Source organism: Neolamprologus brichardi, chromosome 14, assembly GCF_056152115.1.
Source record: "Neolamprologus brichardi isolate AB-2024 chromosome 14, ASM5615211v1, whole genome shotgun sequence".
NCBI classification, from domain to species: Eukaryota; Metazoa; Chordata; class Actinopteri; order Cichliformes; family Cichlidae; genus Neolamprologus; species Neolamprologus brichardi.
The window spans coordinates 2,483,998-2,502,068 of record NC_142117.1 but is presented as its reverse complement, the minus strand read 5'-3'; the positions used below and the strand labels follow the sequence as shown (position 1 = coordinate 2,502,068).

The following is an 18,071-nucleotide window of genomic DNA, read 5'->3' as shown; positions in this document are numbered from 1 at the left end:
AGGAAACTGAGAACTGAGAGACTGTTGGAGAAGATCTGAGCCACCAGGTACTGGATTTATGTAAGGGACACTGGCAAGTGTCACTGGAAGAGTCTTCTTAACCGTACACAGCTTTCCAAACACCAGTTGTACTGTTTTAGTTCACTGTGATGCCGTTTGGACTGCATGGAGCACCTTACAGATGCTGATGGACCAAATGTGTGACCACTGCAGTGCAACCTTTCTTGATGAAATTCTGATCTTCAAGAAAACATTGGAAGAGCATCTGCAACACTTGTCAATGGCCCTCGACAGGATCCAAAGGTCAGAGGTTAGACTCAGTCCCTCTAGATGTGAGTGGGAATGGCAGGAGACACGCAACCTCAGCTATACAGTGTGAGGCAGAGAGTGTCACAGGTAGAAATGCCTTCAGCCTTCCTCCAAAAAGAAGGCACGGTCCTTTCTAGAACTGGTCAGCTGGTACAGAACATTTGTGCCCTATGATTGCAGCTCTTCTAAGATGGACAAGGGAATATCAAACCCTTCAATACCCTGAAAGCCTAACTGTACCTCTCTAGTCCTTAGGAGCCCTGACTTCAGCAGATGATTTCTGGTGCAAGTATATGCCTCTGCAGTCAACCACGGCCCAAGGAGACCCTGGAAAAGCACATCCAGTCCTATATCTGATCTGGAATCTACTGCCATGTGAAATGAGGTATTCCATTGTAGAGACGGAAAGCTTTGCCATTAAATGAGAACTGGAGAAATGTCAGTATTATTTGCTTAGATGGGAGTTTGATCTGGAAACTGACCACGGAGCGCTCACTTTAATCTCTTCCATGAAGGATCACAGCAGCTGCTCACTGCAGCATTTTAGGTTCGACGTCCTTGTAACCAGCTGGTTTCAGTTATATGTAAATGGTTATACAAACATGTTTCTGCTGCCTGAGGTATTCACTTAGCACATTGTCCATCATGGCCATCTTCCTGATGTACTCAGGGATCCTGGGTAGTGGTTCTGACACTCACCACTCCTCGGCCTCCTTCCTTTCACTTAGTGTAGAATCTCAGGGTGCTGGACCTGGGGTAATAAAAAGGTTTTGTGTCTGCTGCCAAGCACACCTTACCTTGCAGGGACAAGATCCTTACTGGATCTCAGCCCTCTTCTCCTGCAGACCTGAAGCAATCAGGCTCACCTGTCATCTGCTGATGTGCTGGCCAGTACTGCAAGCAAACCTTCAGTCTTTTCCTGGGCATTGAATTAATTGTGGTAGTGAAACCATCTCTGATCAGTGAGTCTGTTTGCCTGTTTTTGCTTCAACGATTACTTACCTGTCCTCTCTACTGTGCAGATGTCCTGGCGTTCATCTCTGTGTGAGTTTTTCAGACAGGGATGGGGCTTGATTTCCTTGTATGTGATGAGAAGTGGTCTATTATGGTGATAGCGTCATGGTTAGGGATGGGTATTGATAAGATTTTCACGATTCCGATTCTATTTTCGATTCTGTTTAACGATTCGATTCTTTATCGATTCTCTTATCGATTCTTATTTTTAAAAAGAGGAGAACACACAGGTTGATTAGCTTTGAACTTTGTTTTATATCTTATCTTTGAACAAGGCAGAAATGTAGGAGTACAAACTCAATAGTGAGATCTTAAGCGATCCACAGCCTACTGCTCCTCGATGGGGTGCCACGAGAACCCAGGGGGAAAAAAAAGTTGTAAATGTAAAATAATAATAAAATAAATATTCTGTTATAGCAATAACAAAGTATAACATAAGTTATTCAGTGGCAATTACACAAGAAAGTCCAGTAACATTCACACTCTCCTTTTTAAAAGTTTATATGTAACTATATCAGCCAGCAAAAAATACAGTCAACTCAAGTGGAACTGTGCACTGTGCAATTCTGCATCCATCAACTATGGAGAATTAAAAATTCTTTTGCAGAAATATAAGCATATCTGCTTTTTCAGGAAGGATACGTGATCTTTCTGGACTTATGGTCTCTCCAGCTGTGGAGAACACCCTCTCAGATGGGGTGGAGGATGCCTGCACACACAGAAACCTTTCAGCCAGTGCTGACAGCAGGGGCAGAGTCTCTCTCTTGCTCCACCACCATAGGGCGGCGTTATCCTTGCAGGGGATGGGGGTTAGGCTTCTATACAGCTGGATCTCCTGATCCAATCTCTGGGCCAGGGAAAGAACGGGCTGCCGTTGTTGGAATGACTGCAGCTCGTTGTCCTCTTCTTCAAAGAGTTCCTCCAAGGCCGTTTTTTTTTTTTTTTTGCTTTACTGGTGGCGCCTGAAATTAAATGGACATGATAAAAAATTAAGCAAAAAATGAACAATCCATGACATTTAAATTATCATCACAATAAACTAAACTTACATAGTCTTCTTCATCCTCATCTTCGACACACTCTCCCTGTGTGTCTCCTTGCTCCAAGTGCTTGAGTAGAAAGTGGCAAATAACAAACAAATCAAACTAAGTACCACAGATCCATAGATGAAAGGTCTCACTCTCACAATGGAAATGTGCTACAGTGAAAGACACCATCATATTGGAATACCTCATCTGCTCCTGCCTCTGTCTTTGCTGCAATTGCTGCTTCCCTGATCCTGTGCCAGACTTCATCCTTATCCACTTTGGATTTAAATCGGGGGTCCAAGATGGTGGCCTCCTCCAGGAAGCTCTTGATATCAGCGTCCTTAAATTTTTAAGAGGGAGGAAAATGTGACATCATGACAATCCTTCAGTATTTATAACTGTTATTTTATTTATGATAAATAAATCATCAATTGTACCTGGTATCGTTTGGAAAGATCTTTCCAAATGTTGTCCTTTATGCTCCTTGTGAAGGCAGAGTCATGTTCTTGTATGGTGTAGTGTTGCTGTAGCTTTTGCAGGATGGGCAAAATCTCACCACAGGTCGGACTTTTGTCACTGGACACTGCTAGTGTGGAGGTGTAGTGCTTCCGCATGAGTACCACAAACTCCTCTGCTTTTCTTAAGTCATCATTGCCCATTTTAGCCAGTCTGCAATATCAACAAAGCAAAAATACAACAGATATGTTGCATAAAACAAACAAAAATAAAACCTGAGTCCAAATTAAGCCATATTATCATTATTTTTCAATACCACTCACCTTTCCTTTTCTATGGACGTTCTTATCTGTGGATCGATGGCTGCAGCCTGGATGGCAGGAAACTGCTCGCAGAATCTCTCCATCATCAAATACAAAGAGTTCCATCTGGTCTTTACATCTAGGAGCAGCATATGCTTGGGCAGCTCTGAGGGGTAACGTGTTCACAACTTAAATGCTAATATAAGGTCCCATATGGTCCCACATATCTTAGTTTATAAATTTAATTTGATCATGATCTAATGATTATAATATACACAACCTTAAAAAACATATTTACTATGCTTACTGAGCAACTCTTGCTTCTCCTTCAGGACCACTTTTGCCATGTGGGACCTCTTCATCCATACAATCACAGAGCGAATTCTTGCCGCCCAGTTGGAAATGGCAGGACAGTTGTAGAGCTTCTGAGCTCCAAGGTTCAGGGTGTGTGCAAAGCATGGAAACTTGAGAATTTGTAGCTTTTTGACAGCTACATCCATGTTAGCTGCATTATCAACAGTGGCTGCCACAACCTTGTCTTTGATACCATACTCCTCCAAGATCTCATCAATCTCCTCTGCTACAGCTGTCCCTGTCTGTGCCTGGTACACTGGTTTGGTTTTGAGGACTTTTTCATGAGTCTGGTCATTCCTGACATAATACAGCGTTACTGTGAGGTAATGATCTTGACTAAAACTTGTCCATCCATCTGCAGTGATGGCTGCCTTCAACACATGTTTCAGCTGAGAAATCAGATTTGCCTTTTCGACTGCATACCAAGCAGGGATCAAGTGGTTGGTTAAACTGTCTCTGTTTGGGGCTTTGTACTTAGGGTTCAGAGTCTTTATCATTTCTCTAAAAGATATAGAAATGGAAATGGATGAAACATCTGGTAAGAGGAGAACATGCAACTTTGACATTCCCTGACTTAGCCTACAATTAAACATTCACTTACCGAAACTCGGGGGCATCTACTGTGGCAAAAGGGTGCAAGCCTTTTACAACAAACTTAGTCACTGCTCGGTGACATTCGTCTATCCTGGCCTGTGTCATTTTACTTTTCCCTGCCTCTGTGAAAGGAGAAGCCACCCGTAGACTGCAGCGAGAACTGCCAGCATCTGAGCCAGACAGACTCTGTCCGTCTCTCTCGTCATGGTTATCTAAATGCACAGTAATAGCAGGTTTTGTAATAAGGTAAATCGCGCTAACATAATATGCAATGCAAGTTGATTAGTTACCTGCAGTATTAACGGGAGAGGACGTGGAAACGCTACCGCGGCTGCTGGGTTGAGCTTCGCTAGTCCGGAGCGGATCAAAAACACGACATTCGTTGAAAGCTATCACGTGTTTTTTGAGCAAATGCTTTTGCATATTCGTCGTGTTTCCTCCCTTTGATGAAATCCCTACTTTGCAAGTATTGCACGTTGCCCTGTTGTCATCCTTTCTCATAAAGTGTAACCAAACTTTTGAGCGTTTGTGCCGCTCTGGCGCCATGTTTCCTACTGGGTAAAAGACGCTACTCAACGCGATGACGTCATTCGGGGCGACTGGAATCGATAAGGGAATCGTTTTTAAAAATGGGAAACGATTCCAAGGAATTGAAACAGTGGGAACCGGTTCTCAACAAGAACCGGTTTTCGATACCCATCCCTAGTCATGGTCTGCTTGTACCGAGAGCAAACCTTCAGACTTTGCCTGAGCGTTGGACGAATTGCTGTAAGAATTCGTCCAAGCTCTTCTCATCTGTAAGTCTGCTTCCCTATTGTTTCTCTGAGGATTGCTCACCTGTCTTCTCTATTGCACAGAAGCCCTGCTGTGTATCTCTGGGACAGAGAAATTGTGTGAGAGATCTATGGAGAAGAGTTTGTTCCAGTGTCATGTGTGATCAGAGGCATTGGATTTTCACTATCAGACAGCTCGAACACTTCGTAAGTAGTTATCATTTTACCATCATTATAAATTAACTGATCAGATCTCCTGAGTCCTGTGCTTGAGTCCAGCCTGCACACTGGTTACGACAGAATGTCAGGTCAGAAAACTGACTTAAATTCTGCTCAGCACTTCCTTCCTCAACAAGAAGCTCACCACCATAACTTGGAGGCTTCCTTGTCCTCAGGATGGTCTCAGATCTGCTTCCCCTCCAGTTCCCGTATCATTGCCTTGAAAAACTACCTGGTCTTCCTACAGTGCCCTCAGCCTAACACAACCTGAAGTCTTCTGCAAGGATGTGGCTATATTGCTTCCTTCTCACTGGCTGTACAAGTGTGCTATTGACCTGTTGGGAATCTTTCTCCTTGGAGCAACACTTCCCAGCAGCAGGTTGTAGAGGCTATCAAAATCAGAACAGGAAGTGATGGAAAAGTACATCACTGACTCTTTGGCCTCAATGTGTTCATTTTCTGCCCCTTTAGATTCGGGTAATTTGCTAATAAGAAGGACAAAACCTTATGGCCCTGCATTGACTTCCATGTTTTAAATGAGATTACTGTTAAAAACAAATATTCTTTGCCTCGCCTCTCATCTGCTTTTGAGCTTTTGCACCACTATCTTAACCAAGATGGAGCATCCAACGCTTATCATTTGGTTCTCGTATTGTCCTCACAGCATTGATGAATATCCTCCTACTAAAACTAAGAGGGTCATCATCAAAGTCTGCAATCAAGAGATGCAAGAGATCAGTGGAAATAGAGTTTACAACAAGGTCCAAACTGCACTTCCTGTACACTCAAGAACAGGAAGTGCAGATTAGACTATATAGAGTCTGTATAGCTCTGTAAAAATATCTTTGCACAGATCAAAGCAAGGTTAAAGCAAGAATACCCAATGTTTAGTGGGAGATTCTCTCATTCCACCACATTCTACAACACATGAATCCAGTAACACTGTGTGTGTGTGTGTGTCTTTCTGCATGTTTGTGCATATATTACCAGTGAAAGTCACGACCGATTCTGCCTCTAGAATGAAGCATACTGGAACTCAGCTGCAAACCAAGGCTTCCAACTGACTCAGTTATTTTCTTCTTCGTCACTGTTTCCTGTTATCTAACCAGCCTGACTTTGCACCTTCCTCTACAACCTTCTCTGACCTTCTCCTCTTGTTTTCTTTACTTCATTTCACACATCCCCACACCAAGGAAAAGCTCAAACTAATTCCTTATTTCCTCTACCCTATGGCAGAGCCACTAACCTATTTTTTATCATTCAGCCATCCACTCTATGAAGCTCATCCCTCTAATGATTACAACTAGCTTGCTTTCTGCTTCTCTTCTTTCTCCAGAATTGTAAAACAGCAGTTTCACATTTTGCTTCTGTTAGTCTCAGAAGTGACGGAGCTGAAGGAGCAGCTATCAGCACAGAGGCTGGTACCTGCTAGTAGTGTTGATACTTGATTAGCCATCATTATCAGAAACAACATAATCATGCTGGGTAATAAAGGCTCGGGGAAAATTACTCTCTGAGTAAAGGATCATTTTCCCTGAGGTACTGATAGCTAACATGATTCCCTAATTGATGCTAATGTTTTTGAGTCAAAGATAATTATATATAATAATCCAGGTGTTGTGTGTGTGGTAATGACTTACAGTCAACAGTGTGTTTATTTTGTGTTGGAGAAACATAATTCGAATGCAAGACATGCGTGTGCACAATGAGAACTATCAGGCTAGTGCACGAATGCTTTCTGCTTACTGCCCTTTAAAAGTTTAGGCACTATCAGAGTTATAATTTAATACAGAGAGAATATTGTGTGGTTGCTATGCACTCAAGCAGCGATGGTCCGTCGGTCGTCTCCATGAAACCTTTCACAGTTTGTGTGTGTTTGGGCATGGACTGGTTTTGGTGCACTGGAGGTGGGCTGTTTCCTGCCTTCTGGTCTCCACACACATGGTGTGAATCACACACCTGCTCCTGGTGACCTCTTTGGATTATTTTATAAGGAAGCAGCAGGGAGTCAGTCTTTGTTGATGAAAACTGTGAAGCTCAGCGCCAACGTTTGTTGCGTTTGGCACTTCTGGGGCAAAATGTCTCCACTATGAGATGTTCCTGCTAAAATCCCAATGGCTTATCCCTGACACATCTTTTGAACTACAAGCATGATATCGACACATGCAGCATGTAGCTTCTGGGCTCTGAAAGCAAAGAGAAAAAAGAAGGAGAGAGAATTACAAAACAACTGTTGGAGACTAGGGGAATGGAAGAGAAATGCTAAGTGCATCATGGGAAGTCCTCCAGCAGCTCGATTGTTGAGTGTAATCGAATGAGAGTCCCCCCCAGTTTGCCTTTCAGGTGAAAGGTCATCCAGCTTTTTACCTTAAAAGTGATACAGATGGCTAAATATCTGCATGTGCTTGTGCTAATAGTATATGATCTTTAATTCTTAAGTCTAATTAACAAGATGAATGCGATGTAGTTGTGAACCAGTATGGTCCCCAGATGAAATACAGGAGCAGCAAAGTTTCTTTTTAAAATTTATAGCGTTTGTTTAAACGTGTGATCAATAACTTTTGGTTCAGCAGCTTTCCAGCTGACACCTCCTGCACTCCTCCTCTCTGCAGGTCCCGGCATCACTAAAGTAGGGAGAGCATACCTGACCGAGTGGGAGCAGCTGTCCTCGCAGCCACCCTGGCACTGCCCCCTTAGCGCACCCCCCTCTGCAATGGAGCCACACCTCTGTCACAGTGGTTTGAATAATGAAAATGTCGTTGACCGACCTGTGTGTGAGACTGTTGCAGGACTGAACAGATAAGAAATGTGTCTCCATTGTTACACATGATTCTGAATATGAGAAATTATATTAAGTATGCTGTCAGTGGTAAACACAGAAAAACAAGTCTCATAATGTTACTGATAGTTAATCATCACTTTCTTAACACAGGTCAGAATATAATAAGTTTGGACTTTTATTATCACCACAGAAAGCCTCTATGAATAAAAGCCTGTTTGGGATAATATGAGACTGAGATATGATGGAGACTGATTTCTCTTGGACCACAGGGAACAGCAACAGTCTAACCTAATAGTAAAAGACAATGAATGTTAAAGTATTATACCTTAAAAGAATTACTGATAGATCGTATCAAACCATTTTCTTCTACTTAGTCTTATCAGGGTTACAGGGGGGCGGAGCCTATCCCAGCTACCATTGGGTGAGAGGCAGGGTACACCCTGGACAGGTTGCCAGTCTGTTACAGGACTACCACAGAAAGATGGACAACACTTCACTCAGATTCACCTCTATGGACACTCTAGAATCAGACATTAACCTAACTCCACTAATTGCAGGTTGCATGTCTTTGGACGGTGGGAGGAAGCCCGAGTCCCCAGAGAGAACCCACGCAAACATGGGGAGAACATGCAGACTCCACACAATTTTATTTATATAGCGCCAAATCACAACAAAAGTCGCCTCAAGGCGCTTCATAGATACAGAGAAAAACCCAACAATCATATGACCCCCTATGAGCAGCACTTTGGCGACAGTGGGAAGGAAAAACTCCCTTTTAACAGGAAGAAACCTCCGGCAGAACCAGGCTCAGGGAGGGGCGGGGCCATCTGCTGTGATTGGTTGGGGTGAGAGAAGGAAGACAGGATAAAGACATGCTGTGGAAGAGAGACAGAGGTTAATAACAGATATGATTCAATGCAGAGAGGTCTGTTAATACATAGTGAGTGAGAAAGGTGACTGGAAAGGAAAAACTCAATGCATCATGGGAATCCCCCGGCAGCCTACATCTATTGCAGCATAACTAAGGGAGGATTCAGGGTCACCTGGTCCAGCCCTAACTATATGCTTTAGCAAAAAGGAAAGTTTGAAGCCTAATCTTAAAAGTAGAGATAGTGTCTGTCTCCTGAATCCAAACTGGAAGCTGGTTCCACAGAAGAGGGGCCTGAAAACTGAAGGCTCTGCCTCCCATTCTACTTTTAAATACTCTAGGAACAACAACTAGGCCTGCAGAGCGAGAGCGAAGTGCTCTAATAGGGTGATATGGTACTACAAGGTCATTAAGATAAGATGGGGCCTGATTATTTAAGACCTTGTATGTGAGGAGCAGGACTTAAAATTGATTTTGGATTTGAAAAAGAGCTGATATTCATCCTGATGTTCATCCTTCCAACTTCCTTGATCAAAGACTGTCTTCCTACGCTGGCACTGATCATGACTACCATGGCCACCTCTTTTCACTGGTCCTTTCTTATATCTCTCAAAACAGCCTCTGTCACCGTCATTCTTAAAATCTAGATTCCAATAACTTCAACATCAGCCTCGGTCACATAATGTCAGGTATCAGTTGGGTGACTTCTGTTATGTATAGTTTATCTCTTTCCTCTAGGAAACATCTTCCATTGTTTTCGTGTTTTTATGCAGACGACACACAACTATATTGTTCAACGAAACAAAGAACAATCAGCTCAAACTCAATGGCAATACAAGTGACGTTATTCTTATGACTTCTAAGGACTCACTTTTTAAAATAAAACCTTTTTGCTGTCTTGGTCATCAATGGCAGTCTCTACATTCGTTCCTCATTATCATCTGTGTGAGCTGCCTCTTGTAGCTTTGTACTGCCTGGTCTTAGAGTCCTGATGTATTGCTTCATTTACCAGCAGCTTTGCTGGATGTCTGACTTGGTGATGTGGACTAATTCTGGTTCTGGCAGATGTCTGTGCTCTTCTCCGAGGTCCACCAACGTGTTGCACAATGCTTCTTTGTCCCAGAGTTTCTGCTTTGGGTGGGTCTGACATTTTACTATTCTTCCCTTGGAAGTGCGCTTACAATTTGGACGGGTCTTTGGAGAACAGGGTCATTCTTTTGGCTTCGTTGATGTAGCTCTGTGGCCAGATTTGTGAGCCTTTGTTTGGCAGTCTAGAGCTTCAGTTCCACAGTTAAACTTGATTTATAACAGTGTGAAGGCAACAATATTTACATGTGCTGAAGCTAGGAACAAGGCTAAGTTGAAGGGTAGAACCAGATGAGTTTAATTCTAAGGTGAGGACTGTGGGAAACTATGAACAACAGCCAGTGTTGGGAAGGTTACTTTTAAAATGTATTCCATTACAGATTACAGATTACATGCCCCAAAATGTATTCTGTAACGTATTCCGTTACGTTACTCAATGAGAGTAACGTATTCTGAATACTTTTGGATTACTTAATATATTATCATGCTGTTTACAACTACATGAATGTACTATTGCTGTGATTTATTACTGTTACTGAAGGTCCGCGGCTCCGAACCGTAGTAAAGGGACCTCTGACTAATACGGTGGGTTCTGTGTCGGCTCGTAGCCGAAAACTAGCTTTACTTTGTTGTCTGGGTCAACTTTGCTAGCAGAGACAGAGAGAGGCGTTGAAAGGCTGCTCCAACAGAACTTATTGTTTTTGGAGGAAAACACGAACACGGTGTACAGTCGAGTCTTAATAGCTTACTTACAACTGGGCTCGTCAGGCACTCTTCTTGGCTGCAGTGGTTATTATTATATTTACATGCTTCCAGCTCCCGTTTCTGCTCGATGACAGCTCGTACTTTTCCTTTTTCTCCCTCCCTCGCTCACAGACACATAACGGGTATGGCAGTCCATTCTCCCTGCAGCACGGACTACACTGCCCATGATGCTACATTCTTTAGAGCTATACCTGTAGCATTCTGCCTGTTAGCTTAGCACAACAACAACAGGCGCTCTCTCACCCAGGAAACACGCAGAGAGAGAGCGTCACCCTGTAACCATGGCAACCGTAACGCTGCCGCCTGGAACAACAGAACGTAGCTGTCAAACAAAACCCAAACAGTCCTGACCCGCCACAATATGAAACAGGGAAGTACCGCCGTGTAATCCATTTATTTCAACAAAGTAACTGTATTCTAAATACCACCTTTTTAAACGGTAACTGTAACGGAATACAGTTACTCATATTTTGTATTTTAAAAACGTAACGGCGGTACATGTATTCCGTTACTCCCCAACACTGACAACAGCTATGTAAACACTATGAACATGAACTATGGAGGTTAAATTAATCAAAAATACTTAACTCTCTGTGTTTGTGCATCCACTTTTGTGAACGCTGGTCTTAAATACAGCTGTCTCAATCAGTCTCAGGTGGTGATTCTGGGAGGAGCAGCGAAGGCTCCACCCCACTGCGGAAAATTACTGTGACTCACCCAGACCATGACAGTGTTGTTGTTTAGTGAATTCAACTGATTAAAGTAGAACTGCACTGAATTGAATTACAAAACATTGCAGAATAACTTACAGAAAAAATGTATATTCACCATCCACCCACCTACATCTCAGTTGGCTAACTGAGAAGAAACTGTGGAATAGATGGCACTCACTACCACAGACTGGTAGAAGTTCTGCACACAGATAACTGTACACGTTAAAGGATACGAGCACCCTTAGAAAGTAGAGTCTGCTCATTCCCTTCTTTTATAGAGCACCGCTGGTCCAGTCTGTCATTCAGGTGAATGCCCAAGAACCAGCAGCTGTCCAGTTTCCACCTCCTCACCCATGACGTTGATGGGCCTCGTCACATTTGTTTTCCTCCTGAAGTCAACCATGTCTTTTGTCTTGCTGATATTCAGAAAGAGGTGATTTCTTCGAGACCACTCCACAAGTTCCTCGCCAGCCTGTACTTGGAAACTGTGTGTTAATAAAATTGGATGAATGTTTATCATTTGCACTGCAGTTTCCCATAAGGAAGCAATATGCAAATGTCGTGTGCATTCACACATGTGCACACACACAGACACAACACGCAGTTGATGCCGGGATATCTTTATTTCTTTATATCTTTATTGAGCCTGTTGTTCTGAACAAATAAGTGCTGGAACAGTGAAGTGCTTTGGTAATGTTAGCAGAACGCCTTTTTAATTAAAAACGTCCTGCATGAAGCGATGATAACAGCTATCTGTGTGAAGGAGATTAAGTGGCAAACGGGGATTGTGTAACAGAGTATGTCACTTTGTTCACTGTCTGCTTTAGTATATGAATATTACAAAACTTTCATGAATTATCCAGAATTATGCAGTAAAGTGGTGAAAAATCGTTATGTGTGTTGTTTGATGTTCACAATGTTATTTAAATGAACCCTCCCATACTTTATATTGGACTAAATAACTGAATTATTCCATTTGAATGTCATGTACCTGTAGAAAAAACAAATAGTTAGAGCAACAAACTGAGACTATTCTGCGCATTTCTTTGCGCCAGCACTGCACCTCCAAATCTGAGTGCTGATGGTTATGGAGGGTGGGGTCGTGCCAAACGCCTCTTACGTTTTCTGTCTTATTACAGTGACGTCGTTGCCACCAACTACTTTAACACCCCGCAGTGCACTCGGACACAGCACTGCACCCCGCTCTTTACATTGAGATAGTAATGGTCTTTGTTTTTCTCGCTAAAAGGCGACACGCTGCACTTCTGTCACTGTCAGCAGACGGACGATACAGCGCCGATTAGAGGAGCGACCAAGCAGTGTGTATGTATGTCTTTTGTTGATTGGCTGAACCGTGGCCACTCTTCCCACAGCCTGCCGCTCACGGAGCTGCGCGCAGATATATTGAGTGCACAGACTTGAGCCAGTCCAGTTTCACAGCCCGCCGCTACTCCCGAGGGCAGGACGAGGAAATCTCCGAGCGGCTTTATTTTCTGTTAAAGTAAAGCAGAGGTAAGATAGCGAATACTTTTTTTTAAAGTGATGCACCGGTGCTTATACTACCCACTATATCTACATCTACATAAACCATAGAGAATAAGGCGCATCACCTGCAGGCGCGCTCCCTTTGGGGAACTCTCACAGTTTGCGTTACGAATTTTTAAAAAAAATATTTTTTAATTTTCACTGCTCATAAAAGGAGCCATTATAAATTGCTACTAGTTCGTTACAAACAGTAGTATCAGTAGTGTGCTTGGTACTCAATTGAACATTTGTCTGAAAATTATTAATTGTATAATAAATTTTCTCCTCTCTCCCCTCATTTCCGTACTTAGACCATGGCTTCCCTCGCATGCAGCAGTTGCATGTGGATGATGGTTCTGGGCGTTTGTGTGTCACTTGTGGTTGGAACAGACTGCGGGAAGGAGTGTGCACTTTGCGTATACCATCTGCTGGGACAACAGTCAGGTTTCTCATCAATGGTAATGTCACTATATAGTGTTTTGTTTATATTTCTTAAAAAGAGACGAATGAATAATTCATGAATTGTAATCAGTAAGTTGATAGTGGCACTGTGCGTCTGTGCACGGTGAAAGCAATTCATTTTGTCATAGTTCATACAAAACATGCAAAGTGACATTTACAGTGTTCAGCGAACATATTACGACACAACTTCTTTCTTTGCTATTCTTTTGTACTTTTTTCTTTTCTGTTCAGTTTTCTATGCTTTACACTGTTTTTTTTCTTTACTAACTAAATTTCCGCCTCTGTTTTCCTTTTTTATTTCCCTTCTAATCTCCTTAGCTTCCTTTTCACATTTGTAGACTCAGTTATACCAAATTAGACAACAGTCGTAACTGTAATCTCTCTGGGATTTCAGTCCGTGCCATTTTTTCTGTATATTATGTTATTCTCGCTCCTTGATTTGATTTAGTCTTTTCCTCTTTTCACGCCTCCCTTTTCCCTTTCAAATGCCACTTGCAAGATCTGTTGATGGCTATAATATTGATCTGGCATTCGAGTTCTTCAAACTGCAAATGCACTTTATCGTTTCCCTGCCTTTTCTTTCCTTTTAAGACCTCGCACGCTTCGTGTTTTATATTTGTAGTAATGTTAATAGTAATGACAGACTTCCAATAAAAGATTATTGTTTTAGGTTTTTCTCAAAACTGAAATAATTCAGACGCTGATGTTTCACTTTGAGTATGCAGCATATGCAGTTACAGCCTTATGTTCATGTTGAGACAAGTTAAAATATTGACCAGAGAAATAAAAACTCTATGTTTGGAACATATATTTTGCATTGTTTCATATTCTAATAAAACTACTCCATATCATATTTTACATGTGAAAGAATTTCAAATATTTAATTAATTATCAATTATATAAATTATTATTATTATTTATTATGCATTTAGTATATTTCCATTACTTCTTACTTACTTCATTCTCTGAATGTTATGGGTATCTATTGAGAATGAATTACAGAACCTTACATTCTGAAGAGGCACTTACACTGTTTTTATATTATAACAAATGTATGTGTGTGTGTGTGCATATATATACATATAATGTACATTATTGTCTTTAGAGGAAAATGGATAAATATGTACTAGGTGCTAATATATTCTAATATATTCAGTCTTCTAAAGCAAACAGCACTGAAAACTAACCGAGGCACAAATTCTCCCCACATGCTATCGAACATTTTTTTCCAGTCAACATATTTGTGATGAATCTAAGAAGTGAAATCCAATCATACCAAGAGGTTACGTGCAGATTATCCTCACAGTGTGCAGCTAAGGGCCCAGCAGTTGCATTATTACGACTATGTTCCTTCGCTTGGAGTTAAATGAATTGATAATTTAAGCAGGTTTATATTAGATGTATCTGCTACACTCATGACAGGTGAGGAACAGATGAGACGTCATGTGGAGAATGTATTGTTAGTAGTTAAAGCAATCGCTAAGACCGTGGACCCGTTGTGATGTGTTCTTGTTGATTGTTTCTCTGCACTGTTGAGTTTATGCCTTTGTGTGTCTGTTTGTGTCTTTGTGTGTCTGTTTGTGTCAGCCTCTCTTCAGGTTCAGTAACATTTCATTAGGTAACAGTGTCGTGGTTTAATGAAGAGGGAAAATAAAACAACAGTAACAGCAGAATAAACCATTAAGGGAAGACTGAAAATCATTCATTCTTATATTATTATCATTGACAATTATTATCAGTGACAAAAAAGTAAAACAATATGAAATTCTTTTCTATTTCAATTCTTCCAAACAAGCACAAACTGAGTTAGAAATAGAGAAACTTACATTTGTTGATCACAGTCTTATCACATATAATATATAACATGTGCAACAAGCTCAGGCTCTAGCTTTCATTCAGAAAATAAACTGTTGCTATATATTGCCAAGAAATTGTTCGGTAACCTGTCTTCTTACCAGCAACTTTGCTCAGGCGTCAGATTGCCTCTAGCACTCAGATTATTCAACATGTGTCCAGCATGTCCTCAGAGCTTTATGTGCTGCCCTGAGCAGATGTTGCTGTTACTAAATCTTGAACTTCAGGTGGAATTTGGTGTGGATATTGCATCCTGTTGTTCTCTTAAAATTTACTTTTGTTTCTTTTCTTTTTAGAAATTTTAAGTGCTTATGTTGCCCTCTTGACCAAGACGAGAACTTATTAGTAATCTTGTGGCTAAAAACAGGACAAATAAATAAAAAATAACAAGAAAAAACAGATTCTAAAAGTCAATAATGGGTCTTATTATACCTCACCTTTTTAAAATACACTTTCCATAAATACTTTTCTGATGTCTAGAAGTTGTCGTGGTACAAAATGAAAATGTATCATTGTCACTTATGTTATTAAAAAGGACAGAAAAAGAGCTGTGAAAGAGGTAGTAGCTTTATAAGTAGTATAGAGGCTGAATATAACTATAGACAGAAACATGTGAACTAGGGATGCAACGATACCAATTTTTTCAAACCGATACAATACCGATACTTGGATCTGAGTACTTGCCGATACAGAGTACAAAAACCGATACTTCTACCACACACACACACAAATGCAATGAATTGGAAGACAGGTTTTATTATATTCTCTGCCGATAAAAAATAAAATCTTAATAAAAATGACCACAAAAAACTTTCAAGTGAAAAATAAGCACTTCTGTTAAATTATTGAGTCTCCCCATTGTAATTTAACAAAATATCACTGAACTATTGGCACTGTCTCCAGCTTTCAGAATAATAAATAAACACTTCTGTTTGGAATAAAATAAATACAAATTAGGTTTGAGAATAAAATAAACTTTTAAATTGTTGCAGAGTGTCCATATTGTAAACAAACAAACAAAATAACTTAAGTATTCGGCATTGACGAACAAACTCCCCATCTGCCCGTGGATCATCAGTCCACTGTGCCGTCAAACTGAGGACTGACATCGCGCACACACTGCTTGTCTTTACCTCTTCAGAAAGTTTTGGCACCATTATCTCCCTGATTTTCCACGGCCGGCATTGGCTGGTCATCCAGAGCGATAAAATGAGTCAGAGCCTCTGTTATTTTAACTGCCCGTGGATTTTCTCTTGACATTTTTCATCGCTTTTCCAAAACCTGAGTTAAAGTTGGCTGTTCCACACTGCTGACATTTTGTTTAGCCTAGCTACAGCAGCCTCCAGTTTCTCTTTTTTATCTGGAGCCGCCAGTCTCACTCGCCTAACCCTGTGCCTGTTTAGCGCGGGATGTCCCCCTAGTGGCCAATCTAAAAAACTACAACAGAAATGACAAGCCACCCTCTGATTAATGAAATAAGTTAGTATCGGTTCATGATATCGGTTAACTTTTACGAGTATGAGTACACACACATTTTACAGTATCGGCCCCAATACCCGATACCAGTATCAGTATCGGTGCATCCCTAATGTGAACAGTTGTTCATCATTATTGATAGTTTATTGATGTTTTTGAAGAAAGATGGTTCAGCATGGACGTCTAAATATGTCCAGCTCAAGCTGAAAACTGATTCAAATGAATATTGAACTGGATAAAACAGCGAGTTGTACTTGGAAGCTGTTGCATTTATGAAAGACTTGATAGCAATTTTGATTTTTTTTTCCAGACATGCTCTCCTCAGTGTGATGGTGGGTTGGACAGCCAGAAGCTGCGCCTGTGCCAGGACTTACTGCTGGAAGAGGAAGGCCGCATCCCAATGGATGCTTACCCCAATGATCAGGGGGCGCAGGAAGCAGAAGGTACCCTGAACACTGATGATGAGTTTGCAAGATCACCAGAACAACAAATGTCCAAGAAGTATGGTGGATTCATGAAACGCTATGGTGGCTTCATGTCTCGCCGCTCATCCTCTACAGACGGCTCACTAGAGGAAACCAGAAACCAGAACGATGAAGAAAACCTCCACCTGGACATCCTAAAGTTCCTTAATACAGAAATTGGGCGTAGCAATAAGGGGGTTGATCAGGGAGGTGAGGTAGTAAAGAGGTACGGAGGTTTCATGCGTCGGGCTGAAGGGGAGGTTGCGCAGGGTGACCTGCTAGAGGCAGTGTTGGGCCGAGGCCTCAAGAAACGCTACGGAGGCTTCATGAGGCGTGTGGGTCGGCCCGAGTGGCTGGTGGACAGCAAGAATGAAGGGGTGATGAAGCGAGCTTCGGAGAACGGTGGCGAGCTACAGAAGAGATACGGTGGCTTCATGGACTAGGAGAGTTATGACGCCCCAGTCCCTCACCCGTCCAACCTTATCAAGTAATTACTGTTATCAGAACTTTTTTGGTGTTCGTGTAAGTTGCCTGCCCACCTATACTAAATTAAATCTCATCGTCTTTTGCATAATGTGCTGATCTTTGGTTTGACTGGTCATGTAATGATATCGAGAAAAAATATGAACATGCACTGTTCAAATGTACACAAGCTGTTATTCGGTGTTTCTGTTTTTCATGACAATATTATTTATTAAAAGAATATGTTGATCAACATGTGTGTTCACATTATAATTTCACAAACATGTTTGAGTTTATGTGTTTGCAGGCTCAGAAAAGAAATCAAGCGCTCTCATTTAAATATGCAAATATTTGCTGCACATCAATAAAGACAAACCACTTATGACTGGCTGCTATTGTAGTTTCTATAATAGTGATACTGTAATAAAAATAAAATATAAACGCTACAATTTATATAAAAAATGACTAAGGGTATATAAAGAGTTGTACACATGTGTTTTAATCGTTTTTTTAATATAAATCAAAATTTAAAAGCAAGAATAGCTTATATTGCCTGTGGGTTTACC

General features: G+C 41.3%; 2 protein-coding genes across 2 annotated transcripts; one reads left to right on the top strand and one right to left on the bottom strand.

Annotated features, from left to right (window-relative positions):
- Positions 1-2,133: 2,133 nt before the first annotated feature.
- On the bottom strand, positions 2,134-4,603 carry LOC148098741 (E3 SUMO-protein ligase ZBED1-like). Its single transcript, XM_087850617.1, has 8 exons — positions 4,348-4,603; positions 4,065-4,269; positions 3,417-3,964; positions 3,131-3,275; positions 2,789-3,020; positions 2,554-2,691; positions 2,357-2,432; positions 2,134-2,270 (listed from the first exon to the last, which is right to left on the bottom strand). Exons 1-8 carry the CDS (start codon positions 4,601-4,603, stop codon positions 2,134-2,136), a joined length of 1,737 nt encoding a protein of 578 aa, XP_087706743.1.
- Positions 4,604-12,471: 7,868 nt separating this feature from the next.
- LOC102783843 (proenkephalin-A-like) lies at positions 12,472-17,758 on the top strand. The gene is made up of 3 exons (XM_006806176.2): positions 12,472-12,775; positions 13,099-13,245; positions 16,890-17,758. The coding sequence occupies exons 2-3, from the start codon at positions 13,102-13,104 to the stop codon at positions 17,484-17,486; spliced, it is 741 nt and encodes a 246-aa protein (XP_006806239.1). The 5' UTR covers positions 12,472-12,775; positions 13,099-13,101; the 3' UTR covers positions 17,487-17,758.
- The last annotated feature ends 313 nt before the right edge of the window (positions 17,759-18,071 follow it).